A 26,287-nucleotide genomic window follows, 5' to 3' on the forward strand; every position below is an offset into this window, starting at 1 on the left:
CCAGAGGCCGCGGCTGCCTTGCTTGTGCTGCTTCTTCCTCGTGCTCCGTGCATTGTGAGTCTGTACGCTCCGGGAGGGCCTAGAGAAGCCCAGCCAGAGGGCCAGCCGCTTGTTGGCCGACGACGCCCCCCTCTCCGGAGGTCGCGTTGCCAGCGCCGCGACCCCGCCCTCCCGCGCCTGTCCTTCCCTGCGCTCCCAGCTTGTGCTGGGCGCCAGACGCGGCCCCGGCGTCCGGCTGCTCGCCCGCTGTGGCTCGTGTTCCCCGCGGTCCCAGCCTCCGCGGGCCGGGGCCGCAGCCTCCGCGGCAGGACGGGGAGGCGGGCCATGGCGTCCTGCGTGGGGAGCCGGACCCTGAGCAAGGATGATGTGAACTACAAGATGCATTTCCGGATGATCAACGAGCAGCAAGTGGAGGACATCACCATCGACTTCTTCTACCGGCCTCACACCATCACCCTGCTCAGCTTCACTATCGTCAGCCTCATGTACTTCGCTTTCACCAGGTGAGACGGGCTGGGCCGCGCCCGAGGGCGAAGGGAAGAGGCGGGGGGCGGGCGGTGTTGGGGAAGGTGGCCCGGCGTGGCTCCAGGAGTAGGCAGCTGACTGGCAGCGCGGCGCGCACACTAGCGGACCCGCCGCCCACGCAGCTCTTCCACTGCATGCCCAGCCCACCCCCCAGCCCGCGCCCCACCCTTGCCCGTCACTACCACTTTGCCCATGCAGCACCTCCGGCCGCACCAGGAACACGCGGGTCACCCAGCACGGTCACCCCCGCACCCCACCCCACCCCCACGGCACTCAGCATCACTCCACTCATCACAAGGGCCCCCTCTTGTGCGTCCCCTCCAGCCCCGGTCTCTACCCTGCACACCGGATGAATCATCCGGTACGCACCACTTTCTGCACACACCACTCCACACAGAAAACACCCCACTACACAGCTCCTGCACGCACCACCCACAGGCCCAGGACACAACCTAGATCCCTTCCAGTGCAGTTCCTCCACTATTAAGCATTACCTGCCACGCGCAAATAATACACAGGTTAGGTGCACCCCCACGGTCTTTCTGTGCAGCCGCTTCCCATATGCCTTGCACGTCAATCATCCAACACAACCCTTCCCCCAGCCTCAAACAATACCAGCTATACCACAAACTGCCGCTCCAGACACACATCGCAGAAGACCTTTCTCATCCTGCCCAACCCAGTTCCCATCACCTCCTGTGCACGCTGCTACATAGACACCAGCCCACCGCATGTCACACAGTGTGATGTCACACACCCCTAATGTACATGCAAGGAAGAGGCTTTGTCAAGCAGTTACCAGTTACCATGTTGCCTGCTGCATGGTAAATACCTAAACCTCACAGGACATAACACAACCCTCTTAGCCTGAAAACACACACAGGTGCTCCAAGCAATTCATAACCCAACTCTGGACAGCCACAGGGTGTAACTCTGTGGCCCTCTGCCGGGGCCCATCTGGTGTAACCGAGGGAAATCGTTCCCCACTGGTTCATAATGGAACACACATGGTTTTGCTATGTCTGCATTTCTGTTTTCTGAATGAACCTCCTTAGAGAAAGGAAAGTCATGCTTACTGCACCATTATGGCTTAAAAACTAACCCAGTAGGTGGTACAGATGTACAATTATGTCAGTTACTTGTCTCCCAGCTGTTTGATCCAGCGATCAGCAGAAAATGTGTAGGGGTATTTTTTGGTGGTCACAAGCCTGAGGGAATGGTTAGTGGTAATGGGAGATATGTTAAAGGATGGTAAATGTAGTGTGACCTGTGGGACAGCATTGGATGACAAAGAATGAATTGTCCCATATACCTGCATGCACACACTTGAGTCCTTCATCTTTGCAGGAAATGGATTTCGTCCCCCATGACATTTGCTCCCTATCTCCATAATCCACTTGACTCTTGGTTCTTATTATGCAAGTGTTTCTGTGTGTGTGAATCTACCTGAAGGTATGAGGGAGAGGTAGCAATTGCTTTCTCTTTAATGACTGAGTGATATTGCAACTGGTCTAGTGAAGTGTGCAAATGCTGTGTAGCACAGTGAGACCAGACCTTCCCACACTATCTGACCACCTTCGGGAAACATGGAAATACAAGTTTCTTTTTGTACACAATGTTTTTGAAATCTAAGCATAGATTGTTTTCATAATAACACATTTTTTTCTTGAACTTTTTGAAGACCCCTGATATTTCTAACTTTGGAGAGAAATCAGGATTGTCCCTAATTATGGTGACATTACCCTCAGTTACTTGATAATGTCATTTGATTTTACTACTTAGTAGCTATGTTGCTACTTCATTTTTCTAAGCCTCAGTTTCCATATTTGTAGGAAAAATGAAAATACTAATACCTCCTTGGGTTGTCTGTTGCGAGAATTAATCTTTTTAAATGAGCTGTGCTAAACTCAGCGCATGGCAAATGTTAAGTGCTGTGGTAGTCGTGAGTTGCTCTATGGTTTCATTGTATGCCAATGCCTTCTAAATCATATTTCCTATTGAAAGACTATGTACTGTGCTCTGTAATTGAGAAAAAGAGGCATTGGGAAAATGGACATCGAATAGCACGCATGCCCGTTTCACATTAGCTTCATTTTAACTTCGTCTAATGTTTGGGTTTGCAATGATGGAATCAGTGAGGGAGATTCTTTGGAAACTAGAAAAATAATTTGGTATTGTTTTTTAAAATAGAGAAGCAAAAATGAACAATCTGTTTTAACCTTTATCTCGAGTTTTATTCTAAGCCCTTTCAAAGTAGAGCCCTCTTCCACTCTCCTAATACAGAAAGTCATTTTCTATTGGAATTTCCCTTTTATACTGTATTCTGCCAAAGCAGTTGATATATTGCAGTAGTGAGAGGATAGAAATGAATATGAATCTTAACAGTTTGTCAAGAGTAATAGAAAAATCATAATTTGAACCTCAGACTGGTCTTTCAAAAAATGATAACAATTTTATTTCTTCCACTAATTTTGTAAAGAGACAAAAATCACATTATCAAGAACCAGTTAATAACAAGTTTCTCTTTGTATGAAATCATAAGCACCATTGATAGAATTAGTACTACTGTATCTTGCTCCTTTTCTTATACTGATTTGTGACCCTTTTAAGTGGAACATTACAGTGATAGCTCTATCCTCTTCCATAAAGATTGAAAGTAATGACTTCTTTAATGAGAATTATTCATTTTATGCTCATTCATAATCATCTCCATCCATTACCGTGTACTTGTTTTATAAGGATTTTAGTTGAGTAACTGTTCAGTGTATTTCTTTCAGGAAAACTTTAAAATACTTGTATGGCTTCAAGTTTGTTTAGCAAATCCAGATGTCTGAGAGAACAGAGAATGAGTCCTTTTGGGTTGTCATATTCCCAGTATGTAAGAAACAGAACTTGAGTAATGTCCCATATGCAGACAGCCAGCAAGAATTTAGGATTGTGAGGATTGGACACCTTGCACTGAAGTCTGAGACAAGTTTGGATTTGTCAAGTAGTTCTTTTGTTAGCAAGTAGGCCAACTCACTGTTAAGCCATAGCTGTAAAACTCCCCTTCCCTATCACCATAGTTTAAGCCAGATGCTCCCTAATCATTTTCCCAAGATTTGAGGAAACTCATTTTGCCTAATTTTTTTAAAGTAGATGCTTTGGCCTGTCTTGGAAGTTTGTGCAGGGAAGTGGGCCAAGGGAAGCCTTCATCTCAAGCTCAGGGTGTGACAGTTCCTGCAGTGCCCTCCTGTTGACTCTGCTGCCAGAGGATGGTAAATGTGGAAATATTGGATGGCATTAACTTAAAAAAACTTGAGCTTTAGATTTAAAATCTGTTAAATCACATTCATGGAGGCCTACCTGTCCTGAAGAAGCACCTGCATTACGTGGTGGTGCCTGTTCTAGCACTTGTCCAGCAAAAAACCTAGAGAAGAGTGCTTTCCTGCAGGTCGCCATACCTACGTGGTTGTCAGTTTGTCTACACTGGCTTTCTTCTTGATAGGGCACTAAGGAGACAGGTGGGACAGGGAAATGGACAGCTTTTGATTTAGTTATTCTTACTTATTTGTTAACAATGGTTTTAACTGCATTTCCTTATTGGGTTTGGAACTCCAGTTCTTCATATCACTGGGCCATACTTCTGGCCTTTCGTGTAGCTTGGCTCTTGGCTATGTGCCAGCCTTCCCTGTCCTTTCTCTTCCTACCACTTAAGTTCCCATTAGCAAACATCTCCTGATGCTGCTGATTCAGTTGCCTTGGTCCTATTTCCTTATGTGCATCGTGTTTCTGCTTTCCCAATAACAGAAGCCCTGGATGTCCTTGTTCCCTGACATCAACAATATCAAGCATCTAACATTTCTCCTCCCCACTTACTATTGGAATCATATTTTTATTAAATTTATTTTATTTTTTTTTTTTTTTGACAGGCAGAGTGGACAGTGAGAGAGAGAGAGACAGAGAGAAAGGTCTTCCTTTGCCGTTGGTTCACCCTCCAATGGCCGCCGCTGCAGCCGGCGCACCGCGCTGATCCGATGGCAGGAGCCAGGAGCCAGGTGCTTTTCCTGGTCTCCCATGGGGTGCAGGGCCCAAGCACCTGGGCCATCCTCCACTGCACTCCCTGGCCATAGCAGAGAACTGGCCTGGAAGAGGGGCAACCGGGACAGAATCCGGCGCCCCGACCGGGACTAGAACCCGGTGTGCCGGCGCCGCAAGGTGGAGGATTAGCCTATTGAGCCACGGCGCCGGCTGGAATCATATTTTTATTAAATTTAAATAATCATCTTGTATACCTCTTCTTATACTAATTTCTAGTGTTTTGTATCTCTAATAAGATTATAAATCTACTAAAGGGTGAAACATGCCAGGTATTTCTTTGGGATCTTCTTAGTGAATAGGCACTTTATTTATTTGGGTTCAATTGTGCCTTAAAGTCCCAAAGAGATTTTATAACTAGGAATTGCTGTCTCTCAGATGCCTCTGTAGTATGTAGCCTTAATTCAGGTTGCTTTGTTTTAAATAATTGTGTTTTGCAGTCTAGGTAAAACTCTGTCACCAGACATCACATCATTTCTCCTGTGATATAATCCATTTGCCCCAGATTTCTGTAGGGAAGTTAACAGTTTTTCAGTCTCAGCTAATTCAGAAAGCAGGACTAGTCCAGGGAGCCTTGGCTTCTTTCTTAGCCCCGGAGTCTCTGTTCGTTCAATCCAACAGTGCCTGTTCCACATAGCCTAGGTCTCTGACATCCCGGAGTTCACCTCCTGGTTTCTCTTCAACAGGTCTCCTTGAGTACTGATTGCTTTCAGGGCTGTTCTCCTCTTTGCTTTCCCAAGCCTTAGCCTGGCTCACTTCATGTAGAAGATCTGGATTGAGATGTAAGCTCTTGACTTTGGCCTTGCCCACCGCGAGCTGTTGCAGGCACTTGGGAAGTGCACCAGTGGTTGGGGATAGCATACTTCCCAGCTCCCTGCAGTCTGCCCCTCACTGCTGCCCTCATGATCTTTAGGACAAAACAGTGATCCCATCTGGCCTCTGCTTGGGGGCACTCCCTGGCTGCGCACCCTTTGGAGGAAGGAGCTGTCTGGGCTCTAAAGTGTTTTCCATAGAGCAGACTACTTCTCCAGCTTTTCTCCTCCCCCACGTATCCACAGCTCACCCAGCAGCCCCAGCCAGCCCTTGACCCAGCACCCAGAGCTGTTGTCTCTGTGACTGGAACGCACCCTCCAGGGCCTCCTGTGCGCCCACAAACCCAGGGCATCCTTCACAATCCGTGTGGATCGTGCCCCTCCCAGACGGCTTTCTTGATGTGCCACGCAGTATGGAGGGAGAAATGTTTCCATGCTTTCACATACCTTTTACTGTCGTTTCTCTCACAAGTCAGCTCCTTGTGGCCTGATACCTTACCCATGCCAGGAAGGTACCCAGTGAACACTGAATAAATGGAATTAAGAAATCATTTATCCTGGAAGGACTTTCAGAGGTATCGCTCCTCTCCTCTCCTCTTTTAGTTGCTACCTGGCTGATCTCCTTGACAAGAATTATACCTACTATTACATGGAATGGGTGTGGTATGAAAGATAATACCGACGCTAGTTAACATCTGTCTACGGGTAACCCAGGATTAAGTTTCCACTGGGAAAGAGGATTCTTAACAGTGACTGGTCTCCTAAACCCCACCTTATATGTCTCTATTTCAGGGGCCCGTATTAAAAGTAATGAAGGAGAAGATGGGAGGGGGAGGGACAGTTAACCTAGAAGCTGAGGTATTGTGATGAAGGCTAGATATCCCTGTCTGCCTGGCCCAAGGGAGAAAGCCTTAGTGAAAAATGGAGCGCAGGTAGATGGAGTTTGCCTTGGTTTCCTGGAATTGCCACAGCTGTAGTCAGATATTAAACCAGCACAGAATTTCCCTGCAGCCTTTGTGTGTGTGTTTTTTTTTTTGTTTTGTTTTGTTTTGTTTTTTTTTTTTTTTTATTTAAACTCAGGGCTTTGCTTAACTTTTACTGCTTTTTAGGACATGGTCTCTTTGGATAGTTCCCCTTACTAGTTGAAGCAGTGTTCCACAGAAGGAGTTCAGAGTCTGAAAAGTTGATTGGGCTTTTTGCTACTTGCTGCTGGTCTCAATAGGCCTTCTTAGCTAACCCTCTACAGGGGGACAGGAAAGTCGCTGTCAGTGGATCCTATGACTCCTCATCCCCTCAGTGGAGCCTCCTGGCCACTCTGCTCTATCATCTTGCTCCTTCCCACCACCCAGTACACTGAGGATGCCTACCTGTGCCCAGCACGGTGTTGGCCACCAAAGGTGCCTTCGGGGAACGTGTGTCCTGGCGAGCTGAAACTACAGTCTTAGTTTAAGCTGCACGTTCAGTATCTTGACTGTGGTCTGAGCTATTCTGGCACAGGTGTACCTCCGGGGGTTAGCAGAGAGGGAAGAGGACTTAGCCTCCTTCTGCCTGTATGTCTGTGTCATTATTGGCGAATGTGGCAACCTTGGCTGGAATCAGCATTCCACAGATGCTGGCACTGGCTTCACTCTGCCTGGATGTGTGTAACTGGGCGAGCCAGACCAAGAGCTTCGTTTTCATCCTTGAAACAAAGGTAACGCTCACCTTGTCTGTCCCCACAGAACCCTGGAACAGTTCAAAGACTAGCTGTGCAAGTTCTTTGCAAGTTCAGAGCACTAAAGACTTGGGTGCTTTCTTGTTAGTAGCTGCAGTAGACACAGGAAATAGCCCGGAAAAGCTAAAAGCCTTTTCTTTTCTTTTTCTATCTTTTTGTTGTTGTTGTTTTTGTCAGAAAGCAAAGTTTTAGTTGGCCAAAAATCTTGAGGCCAGGAAAAGTTGAGATGAGGACTAGACAGCCCCATCCACAAGTCATGATCTTCCCTGAGAAGTGAGAACCACACAGTATCCTGGCAGAGCCGGAGGAGACTGGGACAACCCCAGCAAAGGGCCAGTCACATGCAGACACCTGGAGTAGGGCTTTTTTTTTTTTTTTTTGGCTTCTCAGGCTAATGAGAAACAATTCTTATAGATGAAGAATATCTTTCTGGGGCAGGCATTTGGCACAGCTGGTAGAGTTCTACATGGGAGGCCCTTATCCTGAATCAGAGTGCCTGGGTGTGAGTGCCTAGGTGCCAGCTTCCTGCTAATACCTGCCCTGGAAACAGCAGTGATGACTCAGGTATGTGTATCCCTGCCCACCCATGTGGGAGATCTGGATTGAGATGCAAGCTCTTGGCCTTGGCCTTGGCCTTGCCCAGCACCAGCTGTTATGGGTATTTGGGAAGTGAACCAGTAGATGGGAGATCTGTCTCTCTCTCCCTCCCTCCCTCCCTCCCTCCCTCCCTCCCTCCCTCTGTGTGTGTGTGTGTGTGTGTGTGCATGGATTATTGGAGTTTGGAGAGAACGGACTCACAGCAGCCCTTACCAGGACTCAACCTGAGTTGTGCTCAGGTTGTTTTGAGTTCAACAAGTATTGTCTGTCACACTTTGTTTTTCTGTGCACTCACCACTTATAAGAGGTTTCTGTGTGGCAAGGCTACACACTCTAGGCTCAGAGAACGCATCTAGAATGTGAAGCTGAGGCCTAGAAAGTCCGATAACTCAGATTTCCTCGTAAGCTTTACCAGCCCACCCCACAATCTTTTACTGCTGGAGTTTGGTCTTCCTGTACTGTATATTTTCAATTTAGCTAAAGACCTCACTGTCCATCTAGGATACATTTTGTTTTCTAATTAAGCACATGGAAAACTGCCAAATTTTTGGATCCTCAGCTATTTTTTTTCAGATTTTCTACCAGACCTTTTTTTCCATCTGATAGTAGACCATCTGTTTGAACCCCTCTTTCTAATACAGTTGCTTGGAATTTTAAAAATTGCAATTTTATTGTTGCAGCGGGTTAAGCCACAGCTTAGGTCTCCTGCATCCGATATTGGGAGTGCCAATTCAAACCCTGGCTACTTCAGTCCCAACTTCCTGCTAACACATCTTGGGAGTCAGCGGATAATGGCTCAAGTGCTTGTGCCCCTGCCACCCATGTGGGAGACCCAGATGGAGCTCTGGGCCTCTAGTTTTGGCCTGGCCATTTGGGAGAGTGAGGCAATGGATAAAAGGTGTTTCTCCCACTCTCGCGCTTTCACTGTGCCTTTCAAGTAGATAAAAATAAACATTCTTCAAAAGAAATTCAGTGCTGTATTTAAGCATTTTGATTTTAAATAGACTGATTTGGTAATTTACCATACCTAGTCAATAAATAAAATAGTAATTAATTTTTTAAAAAGAATGACATATTTATATTGCTTGAAATCCAGTATATACCAAAGGGGTGTGTGGTGAAAAGTCTCCCTGCCACACTCTCGCCAATCCCTCATTTCTCCTTTTTGGAGATATCTAGTGTCATCATTTGGTAATAGATTTCCAGAGACATTCTTTGCAGCATAAATTACAGCTTACAAGAGGGTACTTTTAAAAGTCTATGGAAAATTGAATTAAATGATGTTTATTTTGATGCAAAAATTTTTGGAATTCATGCGTTTAAGGGGTCTTAAAAAGATAATGGAAATGTGTTTTATGGAAAAATAGTGAATTTCAAAAATTTTTACACCAAATAAATTTATTTTTAAATTCTGTTTTCCATGAACTTTTTAAGTGCCTTTTGTATGTCCATACATATCCTCGCTTGTATGCAAATTGTTGCTTGTTATAGCCACTGTTGTACAATTTCCTTGATTTCTTGATATCTCTGAAGTTATTCTGAATCAGTTAATTCATGAAAAGTTCCTTCATTCTTTTTATGGCTGCTTTGTTTTCCCTTGTGAAACTGGACTATAATTCATTTTTTAAGTTTTATTGTAGTGCTTATTTACTTATTTTCACCTACTTAAAATGCAGAGCAACAGAGTTAGAGATCTTCTATCTGATGGTTGGCTCCCTACATGTCTGTATTGGCCAGGACTGGCCAGGTTGAAACCAGGAGCCTAGAATTCCATCTGGGTCTCCCACATGGGTGGCAGGGGCCAAAGTACTTGAGCCATCATATGCTGCCTCCCAAGATGCATTAGCAGGAAGCTGGATTGGAAGCAGAGGTGTCAGGACTCAAACCAGCACTCTGATATGGAATGTGGGGGCCCCAAATGGCAGTTTAGCCCATTGTACCATCACACCTGCCAAGACCATAATTTAATCAATCAATCCCTTTTTGGTGAGCATTTACTTGTTTTCAGTCTTTTACACACGCGTAATGCTGCAGTGAGCAACTTGGTGCATGTGTCATTTTTGCATAAGTTAAGAGTAGATCTGAAAGACACATTCCCAGAAGTGGGAGTCTGAGTCACAGGGCATGTCCATTTGTGCACTTAATATATTGCCAAATTGCCCTTCATAAAGGTGGTTTAAATTTATACTACACCAGCAAAGTAGTGTATCCTGGAGGAGCTTGTTCTATAATGGATAAAACCAGCTGGATCAAAGAAAGTAGTGTTTAGATTTCCACAGCAGTTCAGTCATTACATTGTACCTTTGTCAATAAGGTGGATTTAAACAATGGTCTCACTTAGTTATTTTGTTTATCTCTTACCAGGAGTGAGGTTGAGCATCTTTTCATATCTCTGAGAGCAGTTGGATTTCCTGTTCTTTAAACAGTCTCTTCTCCTCTGCCTGTATTTATGTTTTCCACATACACCTGTTGTTCCTCCTGTTAATTGACATTGGAGGAAATGCCTTTGTGCATTAGAATTTATAGTGTTGCAAATACTTTTTTCTGAGTTTATCACTTTTCCTTTGGTTTCCTTACTGATTTCTTTACCATGCAAATGTGTTGAGCTTTTCCCTTGTGACTTTTAGATTTTGCGTCTAAACTTGAGCAAGTTTTCTCCCCCATTGAACTCATTGGCTTTTTTTGTTTGTTTGTTTGTTTGCTTTTTAATTCTCCCTCCCATTCTCCTAGTAATTTCTCTTTTTTAAACCTTTAACTCTTTGAGTCATCCAGGATATGTTTTGGTGTAAAGTGTGGGTTCTGGACTGATCCTTCTGTTTCCACACAGTATGTATTAATTTTAGCCTTGCTTTCAATTTGTGCCTTCCATATTGTGTGCCTTATTAAAGTCGCTTGTAACTAGGCTTTGCCTCTAGCATGAGTCAGACTGATTGAGCCTGTCTTGAAGTGACATCATCTTTTCATGAGGCAGCTTGGCACTGGGGAAGGCTCCTCATTATCAGGGTCTAGCTGACCTGATTTTGAATGCCATCTGCAGCCTCTTTACCTGCAACCTCTTAACCCATGCAGCCTGGGGCAAGTTACTGAACCTTTATACATCTTTGTAACCCCACATGGCAGATAATACCCCATAGGGTACATTTTTTTGTGACAGAGATAATGTTAACTGCCTGTTGGGTACCTGGCACATGGTGGATACTTGATAAGCAGGAGCTATTATTATTGTCCCCGTCATTACCAGTATCAGAAGGGTGATGTTGGTCTCCCCTGAGGACGGTGTGTTCCCCCACATGCAGCCATTCTTCTGTTTCTGGTGTTCCTGGAAACCGAATGTGGGACTTCCCTGCCTGAGCCAAACTCCATTGAAGGGACCTGGCCAGGATCAGGCTGGCATTTTTAGGGCCATGTTCATAACCTCTGGGCAAACATTCAGTTCTTAGGTGTCTATTGAAATAGAATTGCCCTTGGCTGGAAGTCTGCCTGATTCTGTAGGGTTTTTTTTTTTTTTTTTTTTTAAAGATTTTGTTTCTTTGAAAGGCTGAATTACAGAGAAAGGGAGAGACACAGAAAGAAGGGGCAAATGATCTTTTTTTTTTGGTAAGATTTATTTTTTTAAAGATTTATTTATTTATTTGAAGTCAGAATTACACAGAGAGAGGAGAGGGAGTGAGAGAGAGAGAGAGCGCTTCCATCCAATGGTTCACTTCTCAATTGGCTGCAGTGGCTGGAGCTGTGCGGATCCGAAGCCAGGAGCCGGGAGCTTCTTCCAGGTCTCCCACGCAGGTGCAGGGGCCCAAGGACTTGGGCCATCTTCTACTGCTTTCCCAGGCCATAGTAGAGAGCTGGATTGGAAGAGGAGCAGTCAGATCTCGAATTGGCACCCATATGGGATGGTGGCCAGGGTGTTAACCCACTGCGCCATGCGCCGGCTCTATTTTATTTCTTTGAAAGTTAGAACAACAGAAAGAGAGGGATAAACAGAGACAAAGAGATCTTCCATCTGTTGGTTCACTCCCCAGATGGCCACAATGGTAGGACTGGGTCAGGCCAAAGCCAGGAGCCTGGAACTCCATCCTGGTCTCCCACATGGGTGCAGGGGTCCAAGTACTTTGGCTGTCTTCCACTATTTTCCCAGGTGCATTACCAGGAAGTTGGATCAAAAGTGGAACAGCCAGGACTCAAATCTGTGCTCATATGGGATGCCGGCATCCTAGGCAGCACCTTAACCCACTGTGCCACAATGCATGCCCTTGTGGTTTGGTTTTGTAATGTGGTCTATGAAGTTAACAGCATTGGTTTGTAGTGGTATTTGGTGGTATAATGATGCTAGAAACATTGTATGATCTCTCTTCTCAGAGCCTCTATTCAGTCCTGTTACAGTCTGGAAATTACTTAATTGGGTGAAGCAATTTAGCTGCCTAAGCAGATTTAAACCAACACCCTAGGATGTAGTCCTGTCCTAGGTAACTCGGTCTTGTCTCATTCCATGCCTCTTCACGTGATTTGATGCTCTAGACTTTTTTTCCCTACATAAGCTCGGTTTATTCTAAGATTTTTTAAAATCTCTTTTTCTTCAGTAGTAATTAATATTTGTATTTTGAGGGGCTGGTGTTATGGTATAGTGGATTAAGCCACCATCTGCACTGCCGGCATCCCATATGGGTGCCAGTTCAAGTCCTGGCTGCTCCACTTCCAATCCAACTCCCTGCTAATGTGCTTGGGAAAGCAGCAGGGGATGGCCCAGGTGCTTGAGTCCCTGCACCCACGTGGGAGACCCAGACTGAGTACCAGGCTTCTGGTATCAGCCTGGCCCAGCCCTGGCTGTCACAGCCCTTTGGGGAGTGAACCAGCAGATGGAAAATCTCTCAGTGTATATCCCGCCTCCCTCTGTAACTCTGCCTTTCAAATAAAATAAATCTTTTAAAAAATATATTTGTGTTTAGAAATTCTTTCACTGCAGTCTTTCCAGAGATAAATAATAGCCTCTTGTGGCCGGTGCCGTGGCTCACTAGGCTAATCCTCTGCCTTGCGGCGCCGGCACACTGGGTTCTAGTCCTGATCAGAGCACCAGATTCTGTCCCAGTTGCTCCTCTTCCAGTCCAGCTCTCTGCTGTGGCCCTGGAAGGCAGAGGAGGATGGCTCAAGTGCTTGGGCCCTGTGCCCGCATGGGAGACCAGGAGGAAGCTCCTGGCTCCTGGCTTCGGATCAACGCAGTGTGTCGGTTGCAGCGCACCAGCCGCAGTGGCCATTGGGTGCTAAACCAACAGAAAAGGAAGACCTTTCTCTCTGTCTCTCTCGCTGTCCACTCTCTGTCCAAAAAAAAAAAAAAAAAAGCCTCTTGTATTAATTTTAAATTCATTGCTACTAGTCTCTTTATATCTAAAATATTTTCTTCTATTCTGTTCCATAACACGTTTTCTGTCTGCCTATCCTATGTTTTTTAAAACACTGAACTTCCCTCTCGGCTTCTCAATAATTATCAATAATTCAGAAAGTTTTCTTGCTGTCTTATATTTCTGTTTTGCTCTCTTTTGTTTCTCTTGAGCCCTGATTGCATCACTAGACTCTTCTCTTTTTAATGTAAACTGTCAAAGCCTATTTCTTTCCCACTTCAATGTTGAGAAAGCTTCTATTTGGGAAACTGTACTTGGTCTTATATAATAAATGTTCTCTGTAATCAATATGCAGTCCATAAATACATACTGAGTGCCTTTGTGGAAGACTAAGAGTATACAATTGAATAATTCCCTGTATCAGAAGTTTACCTTCTATGGGGAAGATGGATTACGTGAGCCAACAAATGGGGTCATTTCAGTCCCTGGGGTCTAGGAGGGAATGGATGCAGCAATACAGTGGAAATGACAAGGCACAGGAGGAACAAGGTTCTCCTCCTTTCTCGACCATTCTTTTGCTTTTTAAACCTTGTGTTTTGTTTTCTTTTAACTTCTCACATTGCTTAGATAGCCAAGTGCCCATTTTTAAGAACTGATTATGTAATCTCATTGTATTGTCTTCTTCCTTATAATGTTATGCTTCCTGAGTCCTGAAAAATTTCTTTTGCCACAGTTTGCATCATGAAGGTCATTTTCAGTTATTCTTCAAACCAGACAACTTTCCTGCAGACTAAACCTTACCTTCTGACTATTTAAAGAACAGTGATTCTCAGGCATCTGTCAGAAGAGAATGTATGCTGGTGTGCGAGGTTGCCGACTGTTTCTCATAAGTACAGGACTTTAACAGGAGAGTGTCTGACTTTAGGAAGTGATAGTGTGTAGGAAGACGTTGTATGTAATAATTTTGTTCAGCAAAATAAAATCAGTGGTCTCTTAGTGTGTCTGTGGAAGTCTTGCTCCTTTGGGTTTACTGTTTAGATCTGGAAGTCAGTACTCAGTGTTGCTTTTCTGTTTTCAGGGATGACTCTGTTCCAGAAGACAACATCTGGAGGGGCATCCTGTCTGTCGTTTTCTTCTTCCTTATCATCAGCGTGTTAGCTTTCCCCAATGGTAAGTGATGTGATGATGTGTTATCATGTTTTTCCAGTGCGCTCTGCCCTTTCTTGTTTCTGAGATGCAAATCATCTAGAAGAACTTCCTAGAAGGTAGAGGAACCTGAGGGGCAGGTGTTTAGCCTAGTGCTTCAGATGCTGAGGCCCAGGGTGGGTATTGTGGAGCAGTGGGTTAAGCTGCCCTTTGGGATGCCTACATCCTGTTAAAGAATGCTGATTTGAGTCCTGGCTCTTCTACTTCCTCTCTCGTTTCCTGGCAATGTGCCTGGGAGGCAACAGATGATGACTCTAAGGACTTGGGTCCTCACCACCCATGTGTGCAACCCAGGTTGGGTACCAGGCTTCCTGACTTTGGCCTGGTTCAACTGTGGCTGGTGTGAGCATTTGGGAAGTGAATCAGCAGATGGGAGATCTCTCTCTTCTCTGTTTCTCACTCTCTCTCTCACTCTTTATTTATATATTTATTTATTTTTAAAGATTTATTTTATTGATTTCAAAGACAGAGTTACAGAGAGAGCTAGAGACAGAGAGAGAGGTCTTCCATCTGCTGGTTCACTCCCCAGATGGCCGCAATGGCCAGAGCTGCACCAATCCGAAGCCAGGAGCCAGGAGCTTCTTCTGGGTCTCCCACATGGGTGCAGGGGCCTAAGGACTCGAGCCATCCTCTATTGCTTTTCCAGGCCATATCAGAAAGCTGGATGGGAAGAGGAACAGCCAGGACTAGAACCGGTGCCCATATGGGATGCCAGCACTTGAGGCCAGGGCTTTAACTCGCTGCACCACAGCACAGGCTCCACCTCTCTCACTCTCTCAAATAAATAAATCTTAAAATATAAAATAAAAAAAGATATCCAAGTCCTACATTAGAGTACCTGGGTTTAATTCCTAGCTCAGGCTCCTGTCTCCAGCTTCCTATTAAAGTAGATCCTGAGAAAGTAATGGTAATGGCCCAAACTTGGGCCCCTGCCACCCACGTGGGAGACCCAGATGGAGTCACAACCTAACACCAGCTATAGCAGGCATTTGGGGATTGAATCACGGATGGGAGCTTGTGTTCTCTCTCCCCCTCTCTCCCTCTCCCTCTCTCTCCCTCTCTCCCTCTCTCCCTCTCTCCCCCTCTCTCCCTCTCTCCCCCTCTCTCCCTCTCTCCCTCTCTCCCTCCCTCTCCCCCTCTCCCCCTTTCCCTCTCCCCCCTCTCTCCCTCTCCCCCTCTCCCCCTTTCCCTCTCCCTCTCTCTCCCTCTCTCCCTCTCTCTCCCTCTCTCTCCCTCTCCCTCCCTCTCCCCCTCTCCTTCTCCCCCTCTCCCTCTCTCCCCCTCTCGCCCTCTCCCCCTGTCCCCCTCTCCCCCTTTCCCTCTCCCCCTCTCTCTCCCTCTCCCCCTCTCCCCCTTTCCCTCTCTCTCCCTCTCTCCCTCTCTCTCCCTCTCTCTCCCTCTCCCTCCCTCTCCCCCTCTCCCTCTCTCCCCCTCTCGCCCTCTCCCCCTGTCCCCCTCTCCCCCTTTCCCTCTCCCCCTCTCTCTCCCTCTCCCCCTCTCCCCCTTTCCCTCTCTCCCCCTCTCTCCCTCTCTCTCCCTCTCCCTCCCTCTCCCCCTCTCCCTCTCCCCCTCTCCCTCTCTCCCCCTCTCGCCCTCTCCCCCTCTCGCCCTCTCCCCCTGTCCCCCTCTCCCCCTTTCCCTCTCTCCCTCTCCCTCCCTCTCCCCCTCTCCCTCCCTCTCTCTCCCTCTCCCCCTCTCCCTCTCTCCCCCTCTCGCCCTGTCCCCCTCTCCCCCTCTCTCCCTCTCCCCCTGTCCCCCTCTCTCCCTCTCTCCCTCTCCCCCTCTCGCCCTCTCCCCCCCTCCCCCTCTCCCCCTCTCTCCCTGTCCCCCTCTCCCCCTCTCCCCCTCTCTCCCTCTCTCTCCCTCTCCCCCTCTCCCCCTCTCCCTCTCTTCTTCTCTCCCTCTTTCCCTCTCTCCCTCTCTCTCCTTCTTTCTCTGTCTCCTTGCCTGTCAAATAAATAAATACCCAGTTATTTGTAAGAGTTTGAATGTTCTGCAGCGTCAGTGGCACTGTTCTGAAGGCTGACTGCCCATCCTGCTTTGTAGCCCTGTGGCCCTTGGGAGGCTCTCCAGGAGTGCTTCCCCTTCTATTCCATGGAGAGAGCAGACAAGGACTGTCATAAGGGTTAACTAAGTTGATGCATATCAACTCTATATTAGTCTGTTTTCCAGGGCTATAATGAAATACTCAAGGCTGAGTACTTTATAAAGAAAACAGTTTTATTTTGCTTACAGTTCTGGAAGCTGAATGTCCAAACAGTGTTTTGTGGGCTCTCCCAAGGGCCGCTGGGCTACATAACATCAGGGCAAATGACACTGTGGCAGGAGCACGTGCAAGAAAGACAGATCCCCTCGAGAGACAAGAAGCCAGAGAGACTAAGGAGAGGCCAGTCTTGTTTCTTTTTAATTTTATTTAAAGATTTATTTTATTTATTTGAAAGCCAGAGTTTCAGAGAGAGGTGGAGACAGAGAGAGAGAGAGAGAGGTCTTCCATCCACTGGTTCACTCCCCAAATGGCTGCAATGGCTGGAGCTGAGCTGATCTGAAGCCAGGAGCTTCTTCTGGGTCTCCCACATGGGTGCAGGGGCCCAAGGAGTTGGGCCATCCTCCACTGCTTTCCCAGGTGCATTAGTAGGGAGCTGGATGAGAACTGGAGTAGTTGGGACTCTAACCGGCACCCATATGGGATGCCAGCGCTGCAGAGCAGGGCTTTAACCCTCTGCGCCCCAGGTCCAGGCCCCAGTCTTATTCCTTTACATTAATTCCTCCTGAGAGACAGCAGTGCTTCCTGTGACCTCTGTATAGTTCCCACCCCTTACATGTTCCGTCATCACAGCATCCCCATACCAAGGACCACACTACCAACACATGAACCTTTGGAAGACAAACCACGTGCACATCCTAGCGTGCTGTGAACAGTGATGAAATGGAAGCTCTCAGAATTAGCCGTTACTCTTTCTGTAGCTGTTTCTGTTATTATGAGCTGAGTCATAAAGTGCCCGGTTATTACTGAGTTACTGCTCGCTTTTGCTGAGGGCTATAATGAATATTACTTAAATTATTTGTCCTCCCAAGTGACCTTTTATTACAGTTAACTTTGCTGATGATGCGTTTGGGATATTTTCATCATCAGGGAAAAAATTAAACAATTATTACTGTGAATTTTACCCCCATTATGATTATACAGAGAGTGAGGCAAAGCTTTAGTTTAAAAAAACGTTTGGGATTCTGCCACACTTACAATTCCTCCCTCTCCTCTGAATTGTCCCTCATATAAAGTGCTTTATTTTTTCTCCCTTTCAGTACCTTTTCCATAGAATATTCTTTCTTTGTTCTCTGTAACCATTTCTAAATGCTTACTCTAGTATCCTGTTTCTTTTGTCTTAATGATATTGCAAAATGTTCCATTCTTTTTACAGGTTAAGCTGCATGGGCCCTACTCAGATTTTAAACATCACACCTTTTTTTTTTTTTTTTTAAGTCATTTTCTCCTGTTCTCTTGTGACAGGCTTTTTTTTTTTTTTTTTTTTTTTTTTTTTTAGATTTCATTTATTTATTTGAAAGAGTTACACACAGAGAGAAGGAGAGGCAGAGAGAGAGGTCTTCATCTGCTGGTTCACTCCCCAGTTGGCCACAGTGGCCGGAGCTGTACCAATCTGAAGCCAGGAGCCAGGAGCCAGGAGCTTTTTCTAGATCTCCCACGTGGGTGCAGGGGCCCAAGGACTTGGGCCATCTTTTACTGCTTTCCCAGGCCATAGCAGAGAGCTGGATCAGAAGTGGAGCAGGCAGGACTTGAATTGGCACCCATATGGAACGCTGGTACTGCAGGTGGTGGCTTTACCTGCTACACCACAGTCCTGGGAACATCACACTTTAAGATGTGTGTCTCCCATGGCCTCCTGTGCTGTTTAGTGGAGTCAGATGTGTAACATAAAAAGCTCAGCGTGAGTGGCATCAAATACTACCCCAGAAACATTCCGTGGCCAGGCCTCCATTCTTTCCAAGATGGTGGCAATGGAGTTTTATTTATTTAATTCTTTTAAGTAGTGCTGTGTTTATAAAAACATAGTGGTTTTTGCTATTAACATAATAAGCCAGTAAAACCATGACTCTGATGGTTCTGGGAAGGCACAATGATTGAGGTGTTCAGGCAAGATGAACCTTGTGTGATAAAGTCATGGAATAAAGGAATACTGACCCTGCCACATAAATTCCCAACATCAAACAGCTTTCATGGGAGCCGGTGTTGGGCCCAGCAGTTAAGTTGCTGCTTAGGGCACCCTTGTCCCGCACTGGGCTACCTGAGTTTGATGCAGCTCTAGCTCTTGATTCCAGCTTCCTGCTGATGCACACCCTGGGAGGTGGTGGTGATGACTCAGGTAGTTGGGTAACTGTCACCCCCGTGGGAGACCTAGGTTAAGTTCCAGTTCTTGGCTTCAGCCCACTGGCTACTGGGGACATTTTGGGAGTGAATCAGCAGATGGGAATATACATAGGTTCTCTTAAATAATAATAATAATAAAAAATTCTAAGCCAGCTTTTTTGGCTATTTTCCATCACACAGACTCTTCGGATTTTAGCTTGGACATTATGTATCCCACTTTCTACAAGGATGCCTAAGAATACAGCTCACAATGGGAGGATAGTGCACTCCCTCACACCTCAGGTGTCAGCACACGGCAGATCACCTCCAGAGCCCCGGGGAGATTTTGGAGCTTGGGAAGTGAGTCGGTGACCATGCAGGTGGCAGTCCCTGTGTGCCAGCCTTCCCTCATCCATTCTGCCTTCTGGACCCCTTACTTCTCAGTCATCAGTGGACACCACAACCATCACTGGTCCATCCCCTCTATTCCTACTTTCCTTTTCTTCCTCTGTCCCCTGTGCTATCTGTTTTTTCCTCCCCCTATTAGTCAAGCAGACTGTGGAACCCGTACATGGTCAGGAAACAGATCAACCAAAGGCACCCAGTCTATTCTTGGAAGTGTCACTTTCCTTGGCTGTGTTATTGGTTGATTAGTTCTCAGGGTTACTTCTGCATGGCTTTGAAGGTTTCTTTTTTTCTTTTTCTTATTTTTAAGATGTATTTATTTGAAAAAACTACACAGAGAGAAGGACACACACACACACACACAGAATCTTCCATGTGCTGGTTCACTCCCTGATGGTCACAATGGCCAGAACTGGGCCCTAGCTGAAGCCAGGAGTCAGGAGCTTCATCCAGGTCACCTACGTGAGTGGCAGAGGCCCAGCACCTGGGCCATCTTCCACTGCTTTCTCAGGTTATTTAGCAGGGAGCTGGATCGGAAGTGGACCTGCACTCTCATGGGATGCTGGAGCCTCAGACGGTGGCCTTGCCTGCTGTGCCACAATGCAGGCCCCTGAATGTTTCTTCTTTGTTCTTCATTTTCATTTTTATAACTTGCTATTTCTGAGCCCAGAGCCATTTTGGAAGGCTGAGAGTGTCTCAGTAGCCATGGTTTTACAGCTGTACCCTTGGTGAAGCCTTAGTGGGAGCTGAGGCGTGGGGCTTCATCACCTGATGTTTTGCTTAAGATATCAAAGGTCAGGATTAAATCTGTTTGACGGAATATTGTGTGTGATCTCTGCTGGTTTTCCCTCGATTCCCTAATGAAGTCCTCTAATCTTCAAAGTTGACTTACCCTGCTCAGCCTGTGATGGTGGAACTGTGCTTCCGTTTTGATCTTGGGAAGACAAAAGGGAAGCTAGCTTGTCTTTGTGCTTGTCTTATCCTGGCTGTATGATCCGGGCCCAGCAGGGAGGGCCCCCGGAGCTGGTGTGGCTCAGCCTGCTCAGTTTACTGGTGAGAAAGCTGAAACCCCCAGCCCTCCATTGTCCCTGGAGGTCTCACAGCTGCTTCCAGGAGCCTGCTGTTAGGACTCCACCCCCGCAGTTTCCTCCCTTGGTGACCTTCTGGTTGTGTCTCCTATCAGGTTCATTGCCATGTGTTTTAGCCCTGTCTTCCTATATAAGAAGTTTCCGTCTCTTCCTTTCCCTTCCTTCCTGTCAGCCTCCAGCTTTTCTTTTTCCCCAGAGTGGGGTTTAGTTGACCTGTACCTAGTGGGCACTGGATCCTGGAGAAGTTGGATGGGGGTTGAGTCTACCTTCCTCTGTTGCCCAACTGTGACTGGTACAAGCTAGAAAACTGATCTGAATCTTCTTACTCTCTCCTCTTCTTACTTTGTTCCCGCTTTATCTTCCCTTCCCCTCTGCCCACTCGTCTGTAGGCAGAATGTGGTAAAACTGAAGTTCCAGAAAGGTATAGAAGGGGACAGTGGGAGGGCAATATGCTAGTAGTAGGGATCTGGGCATCAGTCAGGCATATTAGTTCATTTTCTGTTGCTGTAAGAAAGTACCTGAAACTGGATGGTTTGTAAAGGAGAAAGGTTGATTTTGGCTCACAGTTCTGCAGGCTGTGGAGTCCAAGATGCATCAGGTGAGGGCTTGAGCTGCTTTACACAAGCACACGTGGAAGAAACAAGATGTAGAGACAGCCTTGCTCTATCACGGCCTACTCTGGGGGTAACTCATCCAGGCCCTTGCGAGCAAGGACTCATTGCTTTCCAGGAGAATTAACCCAGTCCCTAGGGGCCACATTCATGACCCCAACACCTCTTAAAGGCCTCACCTCCCACCACCACTGCAATGGCAGTCAGATTTCAGCATGAGTTTGGCAGAGGACAAACCATATTCAAACCATAGCACCAGGGCAGGAACTGGAGAGAGTCTTCTGAAGCCATGTGTTCCTGGAGAACACATTGTATCTACCTAGTGTGTTTCCTAAGTTAGTCACCTTTTACTTATGATTGCTAAGACTCTAAGTTCTCCATATGAAAGAATGTTTTTGAATGTGTGTAAGTTATGAATGGCTTTGGGAAGTGCCAGTGGAGATGGGGGAGCTGGCAGGGTACCCCTGGGGCAGGGTGCCCTTGAGCCATGTGCTCCCCACCCAGAGCCAGTGTGCAGACTGCAGACCTTCCCGACATCACTTTGCCACGTGGTAGCTTGCTCCAGTCTTGTTACTGTATTTTCCCTCCCCCAACCCTTGGCACATATTCTCAAATTAAATAATGAAAATGAAAAGGAGAAACAGCCTGCAACGTGCCCTGTCCTTCAAAGGCAGTTTTGGGGGCGTGCCTGCAGCGTGCAGCAGGCCTGAATGATTCTGTTCTGGCAACTTCAGCGCATCTCTCCTTGACCTAGTAAAGGCCAGCCCGCCTGTTCCCGGGGAGGCCCAAGTTTGCTTTGTGTCCTGTGTCATGTGTCTACTGTCAGACACGTGACTTCCCCCAGGCCGTCTACGTGGGAGAGCTGGTCAACCCCAACAGAAAGGGGCCCTGGGTTCTTTCTGCAGAGTCTGTAAACAACAGCAAAAGCCCTTGATTTTCTCCATAGGGTTTTATAACAGTGTGGATGCTTTTGGCTACAAGTAATAGAAAACCCATCTCAAAGTGGTTTAAGCAATAAGGAAAATGTTTGCTTTCTTACACAACAGGTTCTCAAAGAGGCCTGCTCCCGGGCTGGCTGGTAGTACGGTCCAGGGGCCCGTGCAGGCCCAGCTCCTCCCTCTTTCTTCTTGGCCATGTGCAACACGTTGTGCTCATCCTGGGCCTCTCTGTCCTGATGACCAGTGTGGTGGGCATTGTCTAGCAAGGCCAGGGGAACCGTTTTCTCTGGTGCATCTGCACAAGTAGATAACCAGTAGGTAGGATTTGTTGACTGGAAGAATAACAGGGGACTGAGAAGATCGCTTCGAATTTCCTGTGAGTCACATGGGAGAGGAGTGGACACTCAGAACTTCATTTGATGGTGCACGGAGTACATGGCAGGGTTAGGACCCCAGGTTCCTTTCCTCAGATCTGGATGCAGCCAGAGGGAGCAGCCCAGAGGGCAGAGCAGGCGAAGGAGAGGACTGAGAGGCCGGCCGCACTTCCTCTCCCTGCTGTTGTGTCCTCCTGTCTCTCTTCTTTTCTATTCTTTCCTGGCTCTCTTAATTTTTTTTTCCCTAGATGCTTTACCCCTATCCCATTATGGCAACTGATCCTCAAATGTGAGTATAATTTTAACTACCACACTACATCCCTGCAGTGAAATATAGAAACCTGTTTGAGCCTCCAGCTGGCTGTGAGATTTCTTTCAACAGGCAGATTTCTGGTATACTCTTGGGAGGGCTCCCTGGAGCTATGCCTGCACAGCCTGGCTTTATCTGTCTCTCCAGTGCCTGGTCTACAGTAGCATCTCAGTGAACACATGATCACAGCATTAGCCCTCTTGCTTCCATTATCTGCAAGAGAAACCCATTCAGCACTTAAAAAAAAATTTCTCTAGGTATGTATTTATTTGAAAGAGTGCCACAGACAGAGGGGCAGAGGTGGAGAGAGAGAGAGGGAGATCTACTGTGTTCCCTCCCCAAATGCCTGCAACAGTCAGGACTGGACCAGGATGAAGCCAGGAGCCAGAATCTCCATCCAGATCTCCCACGTGGTGGCAAGGTCTGAAGCACTGGGCCATCACCTGCTGCTGCCCAGGAGCAGGACACAGAAGCGGGGGCAGGACTGTGTCCCAGGCATTTTAGCGTGGGATGTGGGCATCCCAAGCGGCAGCTTAACCTGCTGTACCACAGTGCCCATTCCTCAGCACTTCTTTAAGGTATCATGAGGAGAGCAAATGCTAGTATTGTGGGATTTCCCTGAGTGTTTCATTCCGTGTGAGCCCCCGTCTCCTTGTTGTCTTCCTGGGTTCCTGTGTCCTTGATGTCTGAAACTGATCCGGAAGGCTCACCCATCTCTAAATAAAAAAGAGAAAGTTCCTGTGTTCCCCATTCTCTAGCTCCTGCTTCATTTCCTTTTTCTTGTTAAAACAAAAATCTTCCGAAGGTTTGGAATTTGTTTGGAGATCGTTTTCTCTGCCTATCTAAGGTTTTCCTAGAAGAAATTAAACTAGAATAATCATCAAGAGATGAAGCAGAAGGAGAAGCTGGCCTGGGCCTCCTGCCTGAGGATACAAATGCGTTGGACCTGTTGGACCAGGTCCCTCTGATTTTCCTAAGCTCATTCTCTTAAACATAATGATTCACGGGAGCAGCTGTTTCTATGAGTCAAGCAAGCTATTTTCCAATTTCTGAAGTCCTTTTGCAAAGGCGAACTCTTCTCATGCCAAAGACACTGGGTGTCCATTGCTCATGGACTCAAGCTTGCTTCTAGTATCTGACTGAAAATCATGTATTCTAGATGTAGGGATGGATAGAGAAAAGAAAAGCTGTAGTTTTAAAATCTGCTCTACAAGGAAGCCACAGTCCAGAAGAAAGCTGCATTTGTTTTTGTGTCACACACCTTCCCCACTTCTCCTGAGTCATCAAGAACAAGAACATAAGTAACCTAATTGCAGATCCACCCAGTTCCATACAACAACAGCAGCAAAAACAAAACCCCATTATTTCTTTTGCTTGAGAGGCCAAGAGAGACAGACAAGAAGACCTTCCATTCATTAGTTCATTCCCCAACTGCCCAGGAGTTGGAAACTCAGTGTAGGTCTCCCACATGGGTCGCGGACACCCAAGTACTTGCATCGTCACCTGTTACTTTCCATGGTATGCATGCTTTAGCAGGAAGCTGGAATCTGGAGCAAAGCTGGGATTGGAACCCAAGCATTCCACACATGGGAGGTATGCACCCCTTGTGGTATCAACCTCTAATCCAAAGGCCCACCCCTCCACACAGCTGTTAGCAGATCAGAATCAAAGCACAAACTCCCGTGGGAAGCCCACCATAGCATGAGCCCTCCTAATAATCCTGGGAGGGCCGGCGCCGCGGCTCACTAGGCTAATCCTCCGCCTAGCGGCGCCGGCACACCGGGTTCTAGTCCCGGTCGGGGCGCCGGATTCTGTCCCGGTTGCCCCTCTTCCAGGCCAGCCCTCTGCTGTGGCCAGGGAGTGCAGTGGAGGATGGCCCAGGTGCTTGGGCCCTGCACCCCACGGGAGACCAGGAAAAGCACCTGGCTCCTGGCTCCTGCCATCAGATCAGCGCGGTGCGCCGGCCGCAGCGCGCCGGCCGCGGTGGCCATTGGAGGGTGAACCAACGGCAAAGGAAGACCTTTCTCTCTGTCTCTCTCTCACTGTCCACTCTGCCTGTCAAAAAAAAAATAATAATAATAATCCTGGGAGCCGTAGCTGTCCTCAGAGGGAGAAGAGGAGAACCAGCTTCCTATGAGCAGTGAGACGAGGCTGCTGGGAAAGTGGCATGGCTGGGAGAGGCACAGAAACCAGGGAGCAGGGGTGTCCACAGGAAGCTGTAGGTAGGCTGGGGAGCACGAGACTGCCCTGTGGCACCTCCCCGTGTACTCTTAGCATCCTCAAAGGTGAGACCAAGACTGGAGTCACTGAGTGGGTGGGTGATCTGAGAGGCCTAGGTGTCAGGGTTCACAACACAGGAAAAGAGCTGGCCTCATCCTGCACTTAAAAGCATTTTTTTTTTTCAGCAATGTCTCCATCTGATGGTAAAGATGGCCTTCTGCGTAACACTCTTAGAATAATGCACTTCTTTTTTTCTTTTCTTTTTTTTCTTTTTTTTTTTTTTTTTTTTTTTTTTTTTTTGACAGGCAGAGTGGACAGTGAGAGAGAGAGACAGAGAGAAAGGTCTTCCTTTGCCGTTGGTTCACCCTCCAATGGCCGCCGCGGTCGGTGCACTTCGGCCGGCGCACCGCGCTGATCCGATGGCAGGAGCCAGGTACTTATCCTGGTCTCCCATGGGGTGCAGGGCCCAAGTACTTGGGCCATCCTCCACTGCACTCCCGGGCCACAGCAGAGATCTGGCCTGGAAGAGGGTCAACCGGGACAGAATCCGGTGCCTTGACCGGGACTAGAACCCGGTGTGCCGGCGCCGCAAGGCGGAGGATTAGCCTAGTGAGTCGCGGCGCTGGCCAGAATGCACTTCTTAAAATACTACGTGAGACAAACCAGGGCTGCTCGCAAGGCGGTGGTGGGCACTTGTGATGCCTCACACCTTCAGGGGAGGCAGAGCTGAGGAGTGAAGTAAAAGCCAAACTGGTTTTTAAAGGTTTTATTCATTTTTTCTTTGGAGGCAGAGAGACAAGGACAGACAAAGAGAAGCGTCTTCTACCCACTGAGCCACTTCCCAAATACCTGTAACAGCCACAACTGGGCCAAGCAGAAGCCAGGAGTGTAGAGCTCCATCTGGGTCTCCCACACTGATGGCAGGAACTCAGTGACTCGATCCGTCACCTGCTGCCTCCCAGGCTGCGCATCAGCAGGAAGCCGAAATGGGAAGCAGAGCCGGGACTCCAACCTAGGCTCTCCAGTGTGGGATGTGGGTGTCTTAACCACTGTGCCAATGCCCACACCCTGTGTTGGGTTTTGCAGATAGCTACCGAATAGGGCTTTTTGATGCAGGGCCTCAGCTCTCATCTCTAGGCAGAACTTGCCAGTGGTCCCCTTCAGCCTGGGTCAGAGCAGTCCCTGGCTCACGTCTCTAGGACATCGCCCCTGTCTTTCCTGACTTTGCTTGCTAGTTCCATGTTGTAGAGGCCCGTAAGCCACTCACCATCCCCCTCTCTCCTGTCGCACCAACCCTCAACACCCTTAGCTGGTTTCTCTCCCCTTGATCTCCTGAACGTTAAACCAGCTGTCTCAGAGCCTTATTAGCCTCCTGCCTGTGCCCTCCTGTCCCCCTGGGTTGGCCCACTTCAGGCAGAGCATGTAGGAAAGCACACAGATGTTCCTCAGGAGCCTCTGCCCAGAGACAGAGTAGACCACCAGATAGGGGGGCTCCTGCGTGCCTCAGGACCCCTTAGCAAGTTCCTCGTGCCTCAGTCTCCTTCTCTGTGAAGTGGGCATGGTGGTGGCACCCTCATCACCGAGCCTCAGGCGAACTGGAAGGTCAAGCGAGGCGACTTGTTCCTTAGCCTGGTGCACAGTGAGTGTCCAGGAGAGCATTGCTGGCTGTTCCCCTGTAGCACCGTTTGTGGGATTTTAAGTGTTGATCAGCCAT

The 26,287-nt window shown here is 47.5% G+C and overlaps 1 protein-coding gene across 2 annotated transcripts in view; it reads left to right on the plus strand.

Moving 5' to 3' along the window:
- The first annotated feature begins 83 nt into the window (after positions 1-83).
- Positions 84-26,287, plus strand: part of PTDSS1 (phosphatidylserine synthase 1) — a 74,294-nt gene continuing 48,090 nt past the window's right edge. The window contains exons 1-2 of one of the 2 annotated variants that reach the window (XM_070075330.1): positions 84-503; positions 14,137-14,228. In XM_070075330.1, the coding sequence (XP_069931431.1) occupies positions 325-503; positions 14,137-14,228 (271 nt within the window). In that variant the 5' untranslated portion in view covers positions 84-324. The remainder of the gene's footprint in view (positions 504-14,136; positions 14,229-26,287) is intronic. The other variant, XM_070075329.1, reaches the window with a different exon arrangement.

Source organism: Oryctolagus cuniculus, chromosome 6 (genome assembly GCF_964237555.1).
Source record: "Oryctolagus cuniculus chromosome 6, mOryCun1.1, whole genome shotgun sequence".
Lineage (NCBI taxonomy): Eukaryota > Metazoa > Chordata > Mammalia > Lagomorpha > Leporidae > Oryctolagus > Oryctolagus cuniculus.